This window comes from Aotus nancymaae, unplaced genomic scaffold, assembly GCF_030222135.1.
Source record: "Aotus nancymaae isolate 86718 unplaced genomic scaffold, 86718_ANA_hifiasm-v0.15.2.pri h1tg000057l, whole genome shotgun sequence".
Taxonomy (NCBI): Eukaryota; Metazoa; Chordata; class Mammalia; order Primates; family Aotidae; genus Aotus; species Aotus nancymaae.
This window is the reverse complement of record NW_026988471.1, coordinates 59,926,090-59,939,635: the sequence shown is the minus strand read 5'-3', so window position 1 is coordinate 59,939,635 and position 13,546 is coordinate 59,926,090. Positions and strand designations below refer to the sequence as shown.

The window sequence follows — 13,546 nt, the reverse complement described above, 5'->3', positions numbered from 1 at the left end:
TAGTTAATGCTTGTGTTTTCGTTATGCTGGTCTTTTTGGAGATCTTTTTAAATCATCTTTTTCAGGTTCAAAGTCAAGTGTTTTCTGAAGCAAACTGTGCCAATTTGATCAGCACTCTTATTACAAACTTGATAAATCAGTATCAGAACCTACAGTCTGATTTCTCCAACCGAGTTGAAATTTCCAAAGCAAGTGCTTCTTTAAATGGGGTAAGAACTATGCAGAGGAGGCACACACTTCTAAACTGTCATTCAGTCAACTGTTTGGCCTTCATATGATTTTACTCTCATAACTGTAACCAATTTGAACTCTAAGCCACATATGACCAAAAAAACATTTAAATACATGTTTACTATGCTTTGTATGTATATAGCACACACCCTCTTATCATCTTGGAAGCTACAAGCTGATGTCATTAAATGCTAAGGGTAATAAAGGGAACGTCTTAGTGGCCTTATCTCTACTTGGGTATATTTTTGGAAATGTTACTTGTGATGTTTCTATAATTGCCTATGACTCCTAAGTAACTGAAACAATAATCTACGATTTAAAAAGGCAGTTTCAACAAAAAAAAGGTCGGGGGGGGTGGGGGGGCGGCAGTTAAATCTAGAGCGTTAGTTGCCTTGTACAGACTCCCATGACAGCCATGTCCTGGAATAATGGAACACCCTGGAAGTTGGCCAGAATGTTGTTAAGCAGCAGCCTCCCAAATCACAATATGCTTAACAGATGACAAAGCTCCATAAGGAAGACCTTACTATTGGTGACAGCTATCAGAATTTAGCTTGAGAAACTGATTTGTCTATTAGTAAGACCTAAATTTCTCATGGATCATTCAAGGTTTGTTTTAAAAATTCTTACAAGTCTACCTGAGCTCTATTACTGATATATATATGTATGTATTTCCTTTTCCATTTTCAAAAGACACTATTTCAGTCTTTGGTCTGACTTGTTTGTGGGCATAAAATAATGCTATTAGTGACTTTAAGAACTAATGAGGCCAGGTGCAGTGGCTCACGAGGTCGGGAGATCGAGACTATCCTGGCCAACATGGTGAAACTCTGTCTCTACGAAAATACAAAAAATTAGCTGGGTGTGGTGGCACGCGCCTGTAGTCCCAGTTACCCGGGAGGCTGAGGCATGGGAATCACTTGTACCCGGGAGGCAGAGGTTGCAGCAAGCCAAGATCGTGCCATGCCCTCCAGCCTGGGGACGGAGCAAGACTCAGTCTCAAAAAAAAAAAAGAAACTAATGAAATGCTGTAGTATCCTAACACTGGCTTTCTGGTTTTAGCACTAGTCTAAGAATGCCAGAAAAAACAGGGTGTTCTTAGGAAAGAATGGATTCCTGGAAAGTAAACATCTGCATTTAACTGTAAACAACTGCATCAAAGTGTTGGCTTTAGAATTTGAAATGTTCCCATCTGGGTTTTTGCAGGACCTAAGGGCACTTGCTTTGCTCCTGTCAGTACACACTCCCAAACAGTTAAACCCAGCTCTAATTCCAACTCTGCAAGAGCTTTTAAGCAAATGCAGGACTTGTCTGCAACAGAGAAACTCACTCCAAGAGCAAGAAGCCAAAGAAAGAAAAACTAAAGGTTAGCTTTATGGAACTACTGCCATTACCTTTAGGGTGGGAGGAGGCAGTAATACACTTGGTGTAACTGGTCTTTTAATAGTTTTATGTCAGGCTGGGCATGGTGGCTCATGCCTGTAATCCTAACACTTTGGGAGGCCAAGGTGGGTGGATCACAAGGTCAGGAGTTCAAGACCCTATTTCTACTAAAAATACAAAAATTAGCTGGGCGTGGTGGCATGGGCCTCTAATCCTACTCAGGAGGCTGAGGCAGGAGAATCACTTGAACCTGGGAGGCAGAGGTTGCAGTGAGCTGGGATTGCACCATTGCACTTCAGCCTCCTGGGTGACAGCGCAAGACTCCATCTAAAAAAAAAAAAAAAAAAAAAAAAAAAAATCTATGTTCAGCTGAACCTCCTAAATATGCTAGAAACAAAATTAACTTCCCATACCCTCCCACCCCCAAATGTGATCTTAATGACTTTGAGAGGTTTCTGTTTTGGTGTGTGTTTTCACAGATGATGAAGGGGCAACTCCCGTTAAAAGAAGGCGTGTTAGCAGTGATGAGGAGCACACTGTAGACAGCTGCATTAGCGACATGAAAACAGAAACCAGGGAGGTCCTGACCCCAACGAGCACTTCTGACAATGAGACCAGGGACTCCTCAATTATTGATCCAGGAACTGAGCAAGATCTTCCTTCCCCTGAAAATAGTTCTGTTAAAGAATACCGAATGGAAGTTCCATCTTCATTTTCAGAAGACATGTCAAATATCAGGTCACAGCATACAGAAGAACAGTCCAGCAATGGTAGATTTGAAGATTGTAAAGAATTTAAAGACCTCCACTTTTCCAAGGATTCTACCCTCGCTGAGGAAGAATCTGCGTTCCCTTCTACTTCTATCTCTGCAGTTCTGTCTGACTTAGCTGACTTGAGAAGCTGTGATGGCCAAGCTTTGCCCTCCCAGGACCCTGAGGTTGCTTTATCTCTCAGTTGTGGCCATTCCAGAGGACTCTTTAGTCATATGCAGCAACACGACATTTTAGATACCCTGTGTAGGACCATTGAATCTACAATCCATGTGGTCACAAGGATATCTGGCAAAGGAAACCAAGCTGCTTCTTGACATTAGGTGTAGCATGTCTACTTTTAAGTCCCTTACCCCTACCCCCATGCTGTTTGTATAAGTTTTGCTTATTTGTTTTTGTGCTTCAGTTTGTCCAGTGCTCTCTGCTTGAATGGCAAGATAGATTTATAGGCTTAATTCTTGGTCAGGCAGAACTCCAGATGAAAAAATTTGCATCTTCAGTATACTTCCTAAAGGGCAATCAGATAATGGATATGTTTTATGTAATTAAGAGTTCACTGTAGTGGCTTTCATTTAATATGGCTGTCTGGGAAGAACAGGGTTCTTTAGCCCTGTACAATGTAATTTAAACTTACAGCATTTTTACTGTGTATAATATGGTGTCCTCTGTGCCAGTTTTGTACCTTATAGAGGCAGATTGCCTCCGATCGCTGTGGTTCTTATTATCAAAATTAAGTTTACTTGTATACGGAACAACCACAAGAAATTTGATTCTGTAAAGAATCCTCTTTAGCTGTGGCCTGGCAGTATATAAATGGTGCTTTATTTAACAGAATACCTGTGGAGGAAATAAAGCACACTTGATGTAAAAATAATTGTTTTATTTTTATTGACATGACTGATTGCTATTCTGTGCACTTAATTAAACTGATTGTGATGACTTTTCATTTGTTTACATACGTTGCTTCCGTCTTCTCAGGTGAAAGTAGTGAGAAAAATGGTGAATGAGAGGAAACACTTATCCATTATATACTATTTCACTGGAAGTGTTACCAGCAGCCCATAAAATTAATTAACGTGTCCCCATAGACTTCTCAATCCTCTCCACCACAAAGTGCAAAACCGCGGCAGGGAGAAGTGGAGCAAAACACAGCCAGTTCGCCCTCACCTCAACATGCTTTTGAATGCAACATGTCACTGTTTTACTACCTAAGATCTACACCCTTAAAAACCCTAAAGTAAAATAAATAAAGGAATAATATCAACATGCCATTTATTTTTTCTCATCTTGAACTAACAGTACAGCTGCAAGCAAGCTTGCTGTAGGACAAGCTTCAGCTTGGGAAACGTCAACTATCTATCTGCACTCCTCAGGGACTTGATCTGTTTTCAGAGGGACATCTATGGAAGGCCAGGTTAATACCTAATTTCAGGTTGCTACTTCTTTTAATGCAGTGTCTAGTTAGAATAGAGTCAAACAATGCTTTAAAGTGTATATGTTCATAAATTTCATCCAATATAAAATAAGGATCCTTTAAAAAAAAAATAGGGAGAGGTAAATGTGACACTTTTTCTGCTTACAAAAAGTAATGCCTTATAAAATCTTAACTAATTCAACGATTTAGGGGGGGTCAGCTGCAGTAAACCTTTTATTTCTTCAAAATGCTGCTTCTGCCAACAGAATTTCATGTTCTCTTCTTTACAGACAGGAACTCCTTTACAATCCAATTGTAATTCTGTTTGCCCTAGAGTAGGCACAAAATTCAGTGCAACCGTGGCATAGTGTTCTAAGAAGAAAAATAGGAACCTATTACTGCATTATAACAAGGAACATGTAGCCATATGAAAAATTTAGCCTTAGTGTTTTGGGACCTTTATACATAAAGAGCACTAATTAATAGCATACCTTCTGGCCAGTTCCTACATCTCCATTTCATGACGATCTTTTTATTGGTTAACTGAAAAGAAAGGGAAATTCCACGAAAAAAATGTTTACTTCCCACAACACAGAAAAACCAAATCCTTTCATTGAAACTCCTAAGTATGAGAAGAATCAAACAACATATAGTTCCATCTCCCAGTTTATACATCAGCACCAATGATAACAACTGTCTTTCTGCCAAAATGTCTCAACAACAGTAACATCAGGACAGTAGGAATATATAATAATGTCATGAGTATAGTAACGGTAGCCAGAACAGAGTGCTGCTGTTAAGGGTGAGGCAACACAGACCTAGTGATTTCAGTGCTAAAAATAGCACGTACAAAGAGAATAATATTAACTAAAGTAAGAGTTAATCCCAGCTTGCTTCTTTAACCCTGAGTCTACTTACCAATTCTAGATATTCACCAGTGATGTTCCCATCAAACATTTGGAATTTCCCTCCCTTTTCAGCTTCCAATACAGCAGCAGATTTAGAAAACTTTTGCACCAACTAACCAAATAAGACAGATGGGTTATTCCAGACCACACTATCACATATTTTAATCTAATTATGAAGTATAAAATATACTAGGGTTTAAAAATCTTGAACATGTAGCTTTTACTTACAGAAAATAAAACAGACTTTCTCTTCCCAGAGAAAACTCAAAAGTAATGCTGACACAGTTCCAAAAAAATGCCCATCTTCCCTCCAATTATTCAGAAAATATGCTCAGACTTCCTGTCACCATCGTCCCATACCCTTCAATCAAAAACACAGCCACAAGAATGACCAAAAACCAGCTCCTGTTTTTTTGTGGTGTATTTTCTCCCAATGTCAGCATTTAAGATGCTAGCTTGGGGAGTTACTTACATCCTTCACAGTGAAGATGCTATACAGCTGCTCTACAGTTGTGTCAAACAGTTCCATCATGTGAAGAGCCACAGTGGGAATCCTTACACCCAGTGCCACTGGAGATGAGGCCTGAACCTGGAGAAGGAAAGAGGTTCCAGGGAATGATTAGCATACCAAGAGATAAAGCTGCTTGGATTGAAAAAGTTTTTCCAGTGAAATATCAGATGTCCCAGATTCTGTACTGCCTATTCCAGACACACATAAAAGCAACATGAAAAGCCTTTTTAGCACTGCCAGTCCTGGTCTTTACTTTGGAACCAGAGCTCACTGTTCCTATATAGCTCTTCAGCTCCGTTTCCAGGTTCTGACTAAACACCCCAATCCTAGCTGCACTTGCAGACACAGCCTTGAGCAGACGCAAGACAACTGCACCTAAGACTAAAGGGTGTCAGTTACACACAAAACACCCATTGATCTAAAATCTCCCAATCCAAAAGTCAACAAAGAAGGTTCTTCTATTGTGCTGTATGAATCTTGAAAGTCACCTGGTTTTGTAATCTGTGGCCACAATGATCCAGATTACTGCCTTTAGAACAGTCTTGAGTCAAATATCCCACAGAAAGGCGTGTGTCTGTAACAATTCTTCCATCAAGAATCAAAGTCTCGTTTTATCATTTCCATATCAAAATGGCACATCGTAGAGGACTCACAGGAGACCCAAAGGTGGATAAAGGCCCTCACTGTCCTTCCCAGTTTATGAACACAAGGCTATTTGGAGCCCCGACTCAAAACATTTCCTTTACCCCTTCCCTACATTTTGGCCACCAGAGCTCATACCTGCAGGGTATTCTCACTCAGTTTTCTTTTACCAGTCAATTCCTGGGTTGTCATAGCTTTCGTTGGTAAAATCATTCCCATTGTAAATTCTACAAAGAAACAAGGGAAGTGGTTTTAATGACGACCTTTCTCCTTTTAAGTACAAAGCGTTAAGGTAGAAAACCCAAATCAACATGTAAGAAAATAAAGAACAGATATTTATGAAAATAATTCCTATTAACATTTTGAGAATGTCAAGACCATTCCATGTTTTTACATATAAAACTACTGATGATTATCAACGTGAGTTCCACAGCAACAAATGCCTTTTTTTCCCCCAATGGCTTAGTTTTATCAAGTTTTTGCTAAAACAGCAAAATTTTCCAAAGTTCTTTTCCAAACAGCTAAGTTTTATATGATTAACTACTAATAGCTTTGTAGCTCTAACCTCCTGTCAGACAATTTCTCATGTGAGAGTGACCACCACCTCACAAATCTTGTCTTTACAGTATTCAAACCTGTGAGCCAGCTATACATGCACTCTGATGGGAAGAGTGACAACCCCAAACCCATCTATGCCAACACCCAGACACTCAGGTAGTAGGACCCAAGAATGAGGTACAGAGATACAGGTACTACTGGCCATCTTGCCTGGCTAACTTCTCTAATTTAGGGAAGAAGACTACAACCTCACTTCCACGCAATGTGGATATTATGTAGGTATATCTCAACTACACCTGTAATACCTGCAGTCACTTCCATCCATTCATTCATTCATCCAACAGAGATTTATTAAGCACCTACTATGTGCCAGGCATTGTGCTAGATGCTGGAGATACAGCAGTGAACAAGACAGACACCTTCCATGCCCTCATGGAGCTTATAGTCTAGCAAGGAAGACAGACATTAAACAAGTAATTACACAAACAACTGATTAATTTTCATTCCAGAAAACTACAATGAACAATTCTGTAGGTAAAACGGTTCCTGCTGTGTACAATACTGATGATCACTAATTATGGTCTTAACCATGACTAGCTCTCAACTTCCAAACTACAATTTATTCTGAAGTATAAAGTTGCTTCTGGAGCCTCCAACCGCAGTGCTGAGTATAACTTGGGTAAATAGAAAAGGGACCCTCTGGTTCACAAGGGATGCCTTCTTTACCCGTCTTAAGTGCCTTCAGGTAATCTCCAAGGGCCTCCCTGACCTTGGCGGTGCCTGCAGTTTTCATAAGATCCTTCAGTATATCCCCATCTCCTTTCTTTTTACTCACGTTCACCTACAAATCAGAAAAATACAAACCGAAGAAAAGGTCTGGTTTGATGTATTCTTACAATATTGGGCCGTATGGATGAGAGAACTGTGATGGTGAAGGAAGGAAAGAAGTGGATGTAAGAGATGTGATAAGGCAAGATTTTAAGGGTTTTTAATCCAGGGTCCATGACAGGGTTGGTGGCCAAATCTTGCATGGACTTCATAGAATGTAAACCCCTTAATTTGCACACAAAATTGTGCATGTGTATGTATATAAATTCAACTGCTGATGTCCATGGCCTTCACGGGTTCTAGAAATGCACTGTCCAGTATGGTAGCCACTAGTCACATGTGACTACTAAGAACCTGAAATGTGGCTGGCCTGAATCAAGATGTGCTGTGTGAAATACATGCCAGACTACAAAGACTAAATACCAAAAAAGAATGTAAAAACCTCATCATTTTTATACTAATTACATGCTAAAATCTTTTTTATATACTCAAATAAAATATATTAAAATTTCACCTGTTTATCTTTTTTTTTTTATATAAGAGCTTGCATCTTGTTATGTTGCCGAGGCTAGACCCAAATTCCTGGGCTCAAACAATCTTCCCCTTCAACCTCCCAAGCAGCTGGGATTACAGGCATATGCCATTACACCTGGCTTTAATTTTTAAGAGACAGGGTCTCCCTGTTGTCTAGACGAGTTCAGTAGCATGAGTATAGCTCACTGCAGCCTCAAACCCCTTGGCTCAAGTGATCCTCACACCTTGGCCTCCCAAAGTGCTGGGATCACAAGTGTGAGCCACTATACCCAGCTATAGCTTTAACTTTTTAAGTATGGCTACTAGAAAAAAATTCAAGTTACCATGTAACCCAGCCTTGGACTATACTTTTTTGACAGAGAGGAAAATTGGGAAAGGGAGAAGAGAAGACAGGCAGAGGGAAGGAAGAAGAGAGGGGAGAAGGGGAAGACAGGGAGAAGGAAGCATCAGAGGGCTTTGGGGATGTCTCTGGTATTCCCAGAAGAAAAAGAGGTGTCAATTTGAAAAAATTTAGCATCCCAATCCTTCAGTTGAGGTGAGCCCATCTAAAGAGTTTGTTCTATAATGCTACTGAGTGATTAAATCTTAAAAACCAGCTAAACATTCTGTTGAAAGGTTCTTAGTTGATGGATTTGAATATAACAAAGTGGAGTCTCAGGCCCTGAGTAGATGAACCACATAACTGAAGACAGATGTCTGAGACAGCCCCAGCCTGTGGCACTGTATAACCTTCAGGCCATAAGACATGCTGCTGGGCAGGAGTCAGCCTATCTTTGAAAGCCTTCATGTTAAATACGTTCACCAATCAAAAAAGATCCTTTGTCAGACTATCTTGGTTTGAAAAATATAGCAGCTGTAAAAATGGTCTCACCCCCAGAACCCAGCTTTCAGCCAAAAGGCGGCACTAACTTGAAGCCAAGCATGGGAGTTACATGAGGCTCTGTCTCCCAAGAGAACTAGGAGAGCCACAAAAGCAACATATGCTAACTGGGTAGTTTACAAAAACCTGTGAGGCATAACCAACGGAGAGACTGCAGCTGAAGGCTGAGACTTTTCACTGTTAAAGGGAAACAGCAAAGGTGCAGGAGAAGAGAAAGTTGCATTCATCAAGTCATGCAAGCTGCCTGAGCAGTTTACAGTGCACAAACTGTCAAATTTAACCTGACAACACCCCTGGAAGAGAATTTAACCCCTTTTCACAGATAAGGAGGCCAAGGAGGGTGCAGTCAGCTGGCCAGGACCCTTGTCTGGTCTTCGGGGGAGCTCAGGGCTTCCTGGGGCATACTCTCTTTCCTGCAACACTCCGGCTCCACACAACATGCTGCCTCCACAGTACACCAATCCCTCTCAGCAAACAGGCCCTCCACAAGGCACCCGAACCACCACACAGGAACTACACAGTCTGATCAACACTATTTGAAATGCCCAATGTCTGCAGAAGCTTGACTAAAAAAAGAACAAAAGAAATAGAAACGTGATCACATACCTCAGTGTCATCTACTTCGTTTTCTTCAGAAAGACTGGGTATTTCAATCAAACCCTTGTGCTTCACACCAGATTCTTTAAGGATACCTAAAATGAGCAATGGGTTCTTCAATTACAATAAAAAGTAACAACTGGGCAGGCACTGTGGTGAATGCCTGTAATCTCAGCACTTTGGGAGGTTGAGATGGGAGGATGGACTGAGCCCAGGAGTTTAAAAACCAGCCTGGACAACACAGGGAGACACCATAGCTACAAAATAAAATTTTCTGGGCCTGGTGGCGCACACCTCTAGTCCCAGTTACTTGGGAGGCTGAGGTGGGAGGATTGCTGGAAGGTCAAGTTGGTTTTATGGAAAATTGCCCTGCCTCACTGAATAGCCCAGTCACCCTCACAGGGTTCCACCACTACAGGGCCCCCATCGGAGGGGAGCGGCCACAGAAGAAAGGTCAGGCAGGCCATGGCCAAGGAGAGGGCATTAGGAGTCAGCAGCCCACCGTCCTAAGGGTATTTCTCTTCTTCTCACAGGGTATTTTCCGCCTGGGAAAAGCATGATAAAGGAGTACCCTAAAGGGGAGAAGCAGTCACAAAAGCGATGGGAGGACAGAAAGGGACAGTGTATTCTGACACGGAGTGAGGGGAGGGAGGCTCTGGCTTGGGGACATTGTGTGCAGATGCCGTGCAGGTGGATTTCTCCCAGGACTAGAGTGTTACCTCCTCCCCAGTGGGTCCCAGCTGCCACCCCAGAAACTCACTGCTGAAGGAAAGCAGCTGGAGGGGTTACAGCAAGCCCTCACAGCCTGTCCTCTGGCTGCTGCCTGGCTGGGTCTTATCTTGCAAAGGAGTCAGCTGTTGCTTTGAGCCAAGGGATATGGAAAAGACACAAAGCCCACAAGGTTCCTCAGGCCCTAGAGCCTGGTGCTGGTGGAGCGGGCAGGGAGCCAGACTGCTGTGATCCAGTCAGCAGCAGACATGGGGGGTTGCAAGGGAGGCAAACTCCCAGCCAGAGGATCCTGTTCTGAGGCAGGCGGGAGGGGCTGAACACCCTCGGCCGCTAGCAAGGCAGCCAGCAGGGCAGAGGCTTGAGGCCAGCTCACTGGACTGCTCTGGGACACAAACTCCAGATAGGAGCTGACTCCTGGGCTGAGGCCCAAACCCTAACAGCACAGTCCTCCAGATCCTCCCTCACCTCCTCTTCCCTTCCCCGCATCTCCACAGCCTTGGCTCCCTCAACAAGGGACTCTGAGTGCGCACACGCTGTCTGCCCAGCCAGGATCAAGGCACCACTGGTGAACTGAATCCACAGACCCCAAAAGTGGACACACACAAAGTGCCCAGCAGCTGCTAAATGGAGAAAAAGAATGCAGAATATGTACCCCTGGAATATTAATCAGCTATAAAAAAGTGCTGCCACCTGCCACGACACAGATGACCCTTGAACACATGATGAAGTAAAAGAAGGCAGGCACCAAAGACCACATCCTGCATGATTCCATCTATGTGAAATGTCCAGAGGCCAATCCAGAGAAAGTAGGTGAGGAGACGTCAGGGGCTGGGGAAGAGGAGGGCAACAAGAGTGACTGCTAATGGGTCTGAGGTTTTGTTTTGGGGTGGTGAAATGTTCCCAAATTGATTGTAGTGCTAGTTGCACAACTCTGTGACTATACTGAAAACCAATGAATTATATACATTAAATGGGTGAATTATGTCTCAACAAAGCTGTTAAAAAAAAAAAATCCCTGCACTAATGAATGACAGGAAGATAAAGCAGGACAGTAAGCAAAAACCTTTGTGAACCAAGCTTCAGTGCCTTGGGGAAAGATAAAGTAGGGAAGAAAGATGGCACAAGGCAGGGGTCTCCAAGGATGCAGAGAAATGGCTTCACTCAGGACAAAGACCTGAAGGAGGCAGGCAGCTACCTGGGGAAAGAGTGCCCAATGCCGAGAGACTTGTGTTCACAAGTGCCTGGCAGAAGAAGGTCCAGGTGACAGCAATGAGCTCTAAGCAGCTTCGAGGGCTGGGAGAAAGGAAACCCCCATCCTTCTTAGACCAAGGAACTAAAGTGTGGCCAGTGTCAGGATCTACTAATGCTGATTCAGGGGCAAGTCAGTGCCAGGCCCACAGAAGTTGTTGTAAAAACATTCGATGAATCATGAATGCACTTTGCCCCCAGCCCCACTAGCACGCTGAAGCTCCTGTTACCTTTCCAGCCCAGTTTGATGTTCCACTCATAGAAGAAAATCAGCTTTCCTTTGCGGCTGCTGCAGGAAGCCTCACCTTCCACCTGCTTCAGCTCGCTGATTTCACCGTGCCCAGCCTCATTCTCCACGACGATGCCCACCAGGAGCTCCTGGAGCTTCCCTTTGGACCAGCTGGTGGCATCCCGCTCTGTCCTGCCAGGGACCAGAAGGGCACAGTTGTGAATGGATGCCCCAGCTGGGATCCACCTGCCCAGCCTGGGTGCCAGGGTCACGTCCAAGCCCAGCCCAGATCAGCCTAAGTCCTCTCAGGCAGCCTCGAGACCTGCCACTCTCTGACGTGCTCCTCAAACCTGCTTTCTACCAAATTATTTTCATCCTGCTCAGTTCTTTAAGGTATTATTGTCCACTATGCAAAGTAGTATTCTGTCTTAAAAACACTGGCTTATTCAGGGGAGGAGGGTCTAGCTAGCTCGCCTACTGGAAATAGGCAAAGCCTGGGCCACATGCAAAGTAGCAGTAATGAAATAATCAGAATCGTGACAATACCAACTATTAAGTCTTCGCATATACATTGTCTCATGTAATCTTTCCAAGTAATATTCTCATTTTTGGGGATGGAAAGGAGCTGAGAGGACTGACATGTCCACGGGGCCAAGGCTAGGACACCAGAAAGTCAGCTCTTGGCTAAGCGCGGTGGCTCACGCCGGTAATCTCAGCACTTTGGGAGGCCGAGGCGGGCAGATCACGAGGTCAGGAGTTCAAGTGCAGCCTGACCAACAAGGCGAAACTCCGTCTCTACTAAAAATACAAAAATTAGCCAGGCGTGGTGAGCATGAGACTGTAATCCTAGCTATTCGGGAGGCTGAGGCAGGAGAATCGCTTGCATCCGGGAGTCGGAGGTTGCAGTGAGCTGAGATCACGCCATCGCAGTCCAGCCCGGGCGGCAGAGCGAGACTGTTTAAAAAAAGAAGAAAAAAGAAAGCTCTTTCAGGGACGAGAAAAAAAAGAAAAAACAAAGCTCTTTCAGGGCCGAGGGCCCAAGCCCTCAGAGCTCCTCCGGAACAGCCAAGTCACGCTCCTCTGCGGACCGGCCTCAGCATCCCCTTGACCGCCTGGAGAGACCGCAGCCCCGGCCAGAGGCGCAGGGCAGAGGACATCCCTTCCGGAGATTCTGCGGCATAGGGCAGCCGACCTCTCCCCACGCACCAGGTGAGGCGCGCAAAGGAAGGAGAGCTTGTCGCACTCACAGAGGGCCCAGCTCGCGGGGGAGCCTGCGGGGTGGACGCGAACTGAGATGCACATTTCTGCTCTTTCCACTACGTTCCATACCCCCCGCCCCCAACACACACTCTCAATCCAGCTCCCTTCTAACTCCAGGAAACATCCAGAGGGTGGGGCGGGAGAAGGGAAGGCCCTAAGCCCACAGACGGCGAGAGTGGAAAGGTCTGTCGGAAGTCACTCGGACCAACCCAACTTTCAAAAAGAGGCAGCTGGAGCCTACAGGGCCAGCGCAGCTGCCCGCGCCGGTCTCCGGACTCAAGGACGCTCCCGAGGCGAGAGGCGGAGGCCGAGCTCCGCGTCCAGCAGCTGAGGAGAGGCGCGGTCCCCGGGTCCCCGGGCCCCGCAGAGACCCCAGCGCAGCCCCTGCCCTCCCGACACCCCGGAAGGAGGAGGCTGCCGGCCGCGCCTCCCCGCCGGCCGCACCAGTGCCAGTTGTTCACGTTGGTTCCATCCTCCCGCTCCTCCACGATCCAGCGCGGGTCCCCTTGGCCCCACTTGGCCATGGCTACGCGGGCGGCACAGCCTGGGCGGAGAAAAAGGAAAGGCGCCTGCGACTCTGAAGACGGCGTTTCCGGCCGCCGAGCCCGGGAGCGGCGCGTTCGCAGCGCCCAGAAACTGCCAGAAGGCCCCGCCCCCGGCCCGTGTCTGAGAGGCGGGGGCGGGGAGGAGGTCGCGGAGGGGCAGCGGGAGCGGGGCTCCCCCGGCTCGGCTGCGCATTTCCTAACGTCGGGGTGGGATGGGGCTGCCTGGGCCGCCTGCGAAGGGCGGAGGCCGCGGCAAGACCCGCGGTGCCGGCGGGCTCG

The 13,546-nt window shown here is 45.4% G+C and overlaps 2 protein-coding genes across 7 annotated transcripts in view; one reads left to right on the top strand and one right to left on the bottom strand.

Moving 5' to 3' along the window:
- The window catches only part of USP34 (ubiquitin specific peptidase 34), a 292,847-nt gene extending 289,267 nt beyond the window's left edge, over positions 1-3,580 (top strand). For all 4 annotated transcript variants that reach the window (XM_064364160.1, XM_064364157.1, XM_064364159.1 and 1 more), the window contains 3 exons: positions 66-209; positions 1,438-1,597; positions 2,094-3,580. In XM_064364160.1, the coding sequence (XP_064220230.1) occupies positions 66-209; positions 1,438-1,597; positions 2,094-2,701 (912 nt within the window). In that variant the 3' untranslated portion in view covers positions 2,702-3,580. The remainder of the gene's footprint in view (positions 1-65; positions 210-1,437; positions 1,598-2,093) is intronic.
- AHSA2 (Putative activator of 90 kDa heat shock protein ATPase homolog 2) lies at positions 57-13,304 on the bottom strand. 3 transcript variants are annotated; one of them, XM_064364161.1, is made up of 9 exons: positions 13,167-13,304; positions 11,464-11,654; positions 9,266-9,351; positions 7,144-7,258; positions 5,998-6,086; positions 5,179-5,295; positions 4,717-4,818; positions 4,290-4,341; positions 57-1,941 (listed from the first exon to the last, which is right to left on the bottom strand). In XM_064364161.1, the coding sequence occupies exons 1-9, from the start codon at positions 13,244-13,246 to the stop codon at positions 1,910-1,912; spliced, it is 864 nt and encodes a 287-aa protein (XP_064220231.1). In that variant the 5' UTR covers positions 13,247-13,304; the 3' UTR covers positions 57-1,909. The 3 variants fall into 3 exon arrangements, with proteins under 3 accessions (XP_064220231.1, XP_012332604.1, XP_012332605.1); XM_012477181.3 differs by lacking the exon at positions 57-1,941 and adding an exon at positions 3,250-4,170 and having other exon boundaries at positions 13,167-13,298; XM_012477182.3 differs by lacking the exons at positions 57-1,941; positions 13,167-13,304 and adding exons at positions 3,250-4,170; positions 12,710-12,928.
- Between the last annotated feature and the right edge of the window lie 242 nt (positions 13,305-13,546).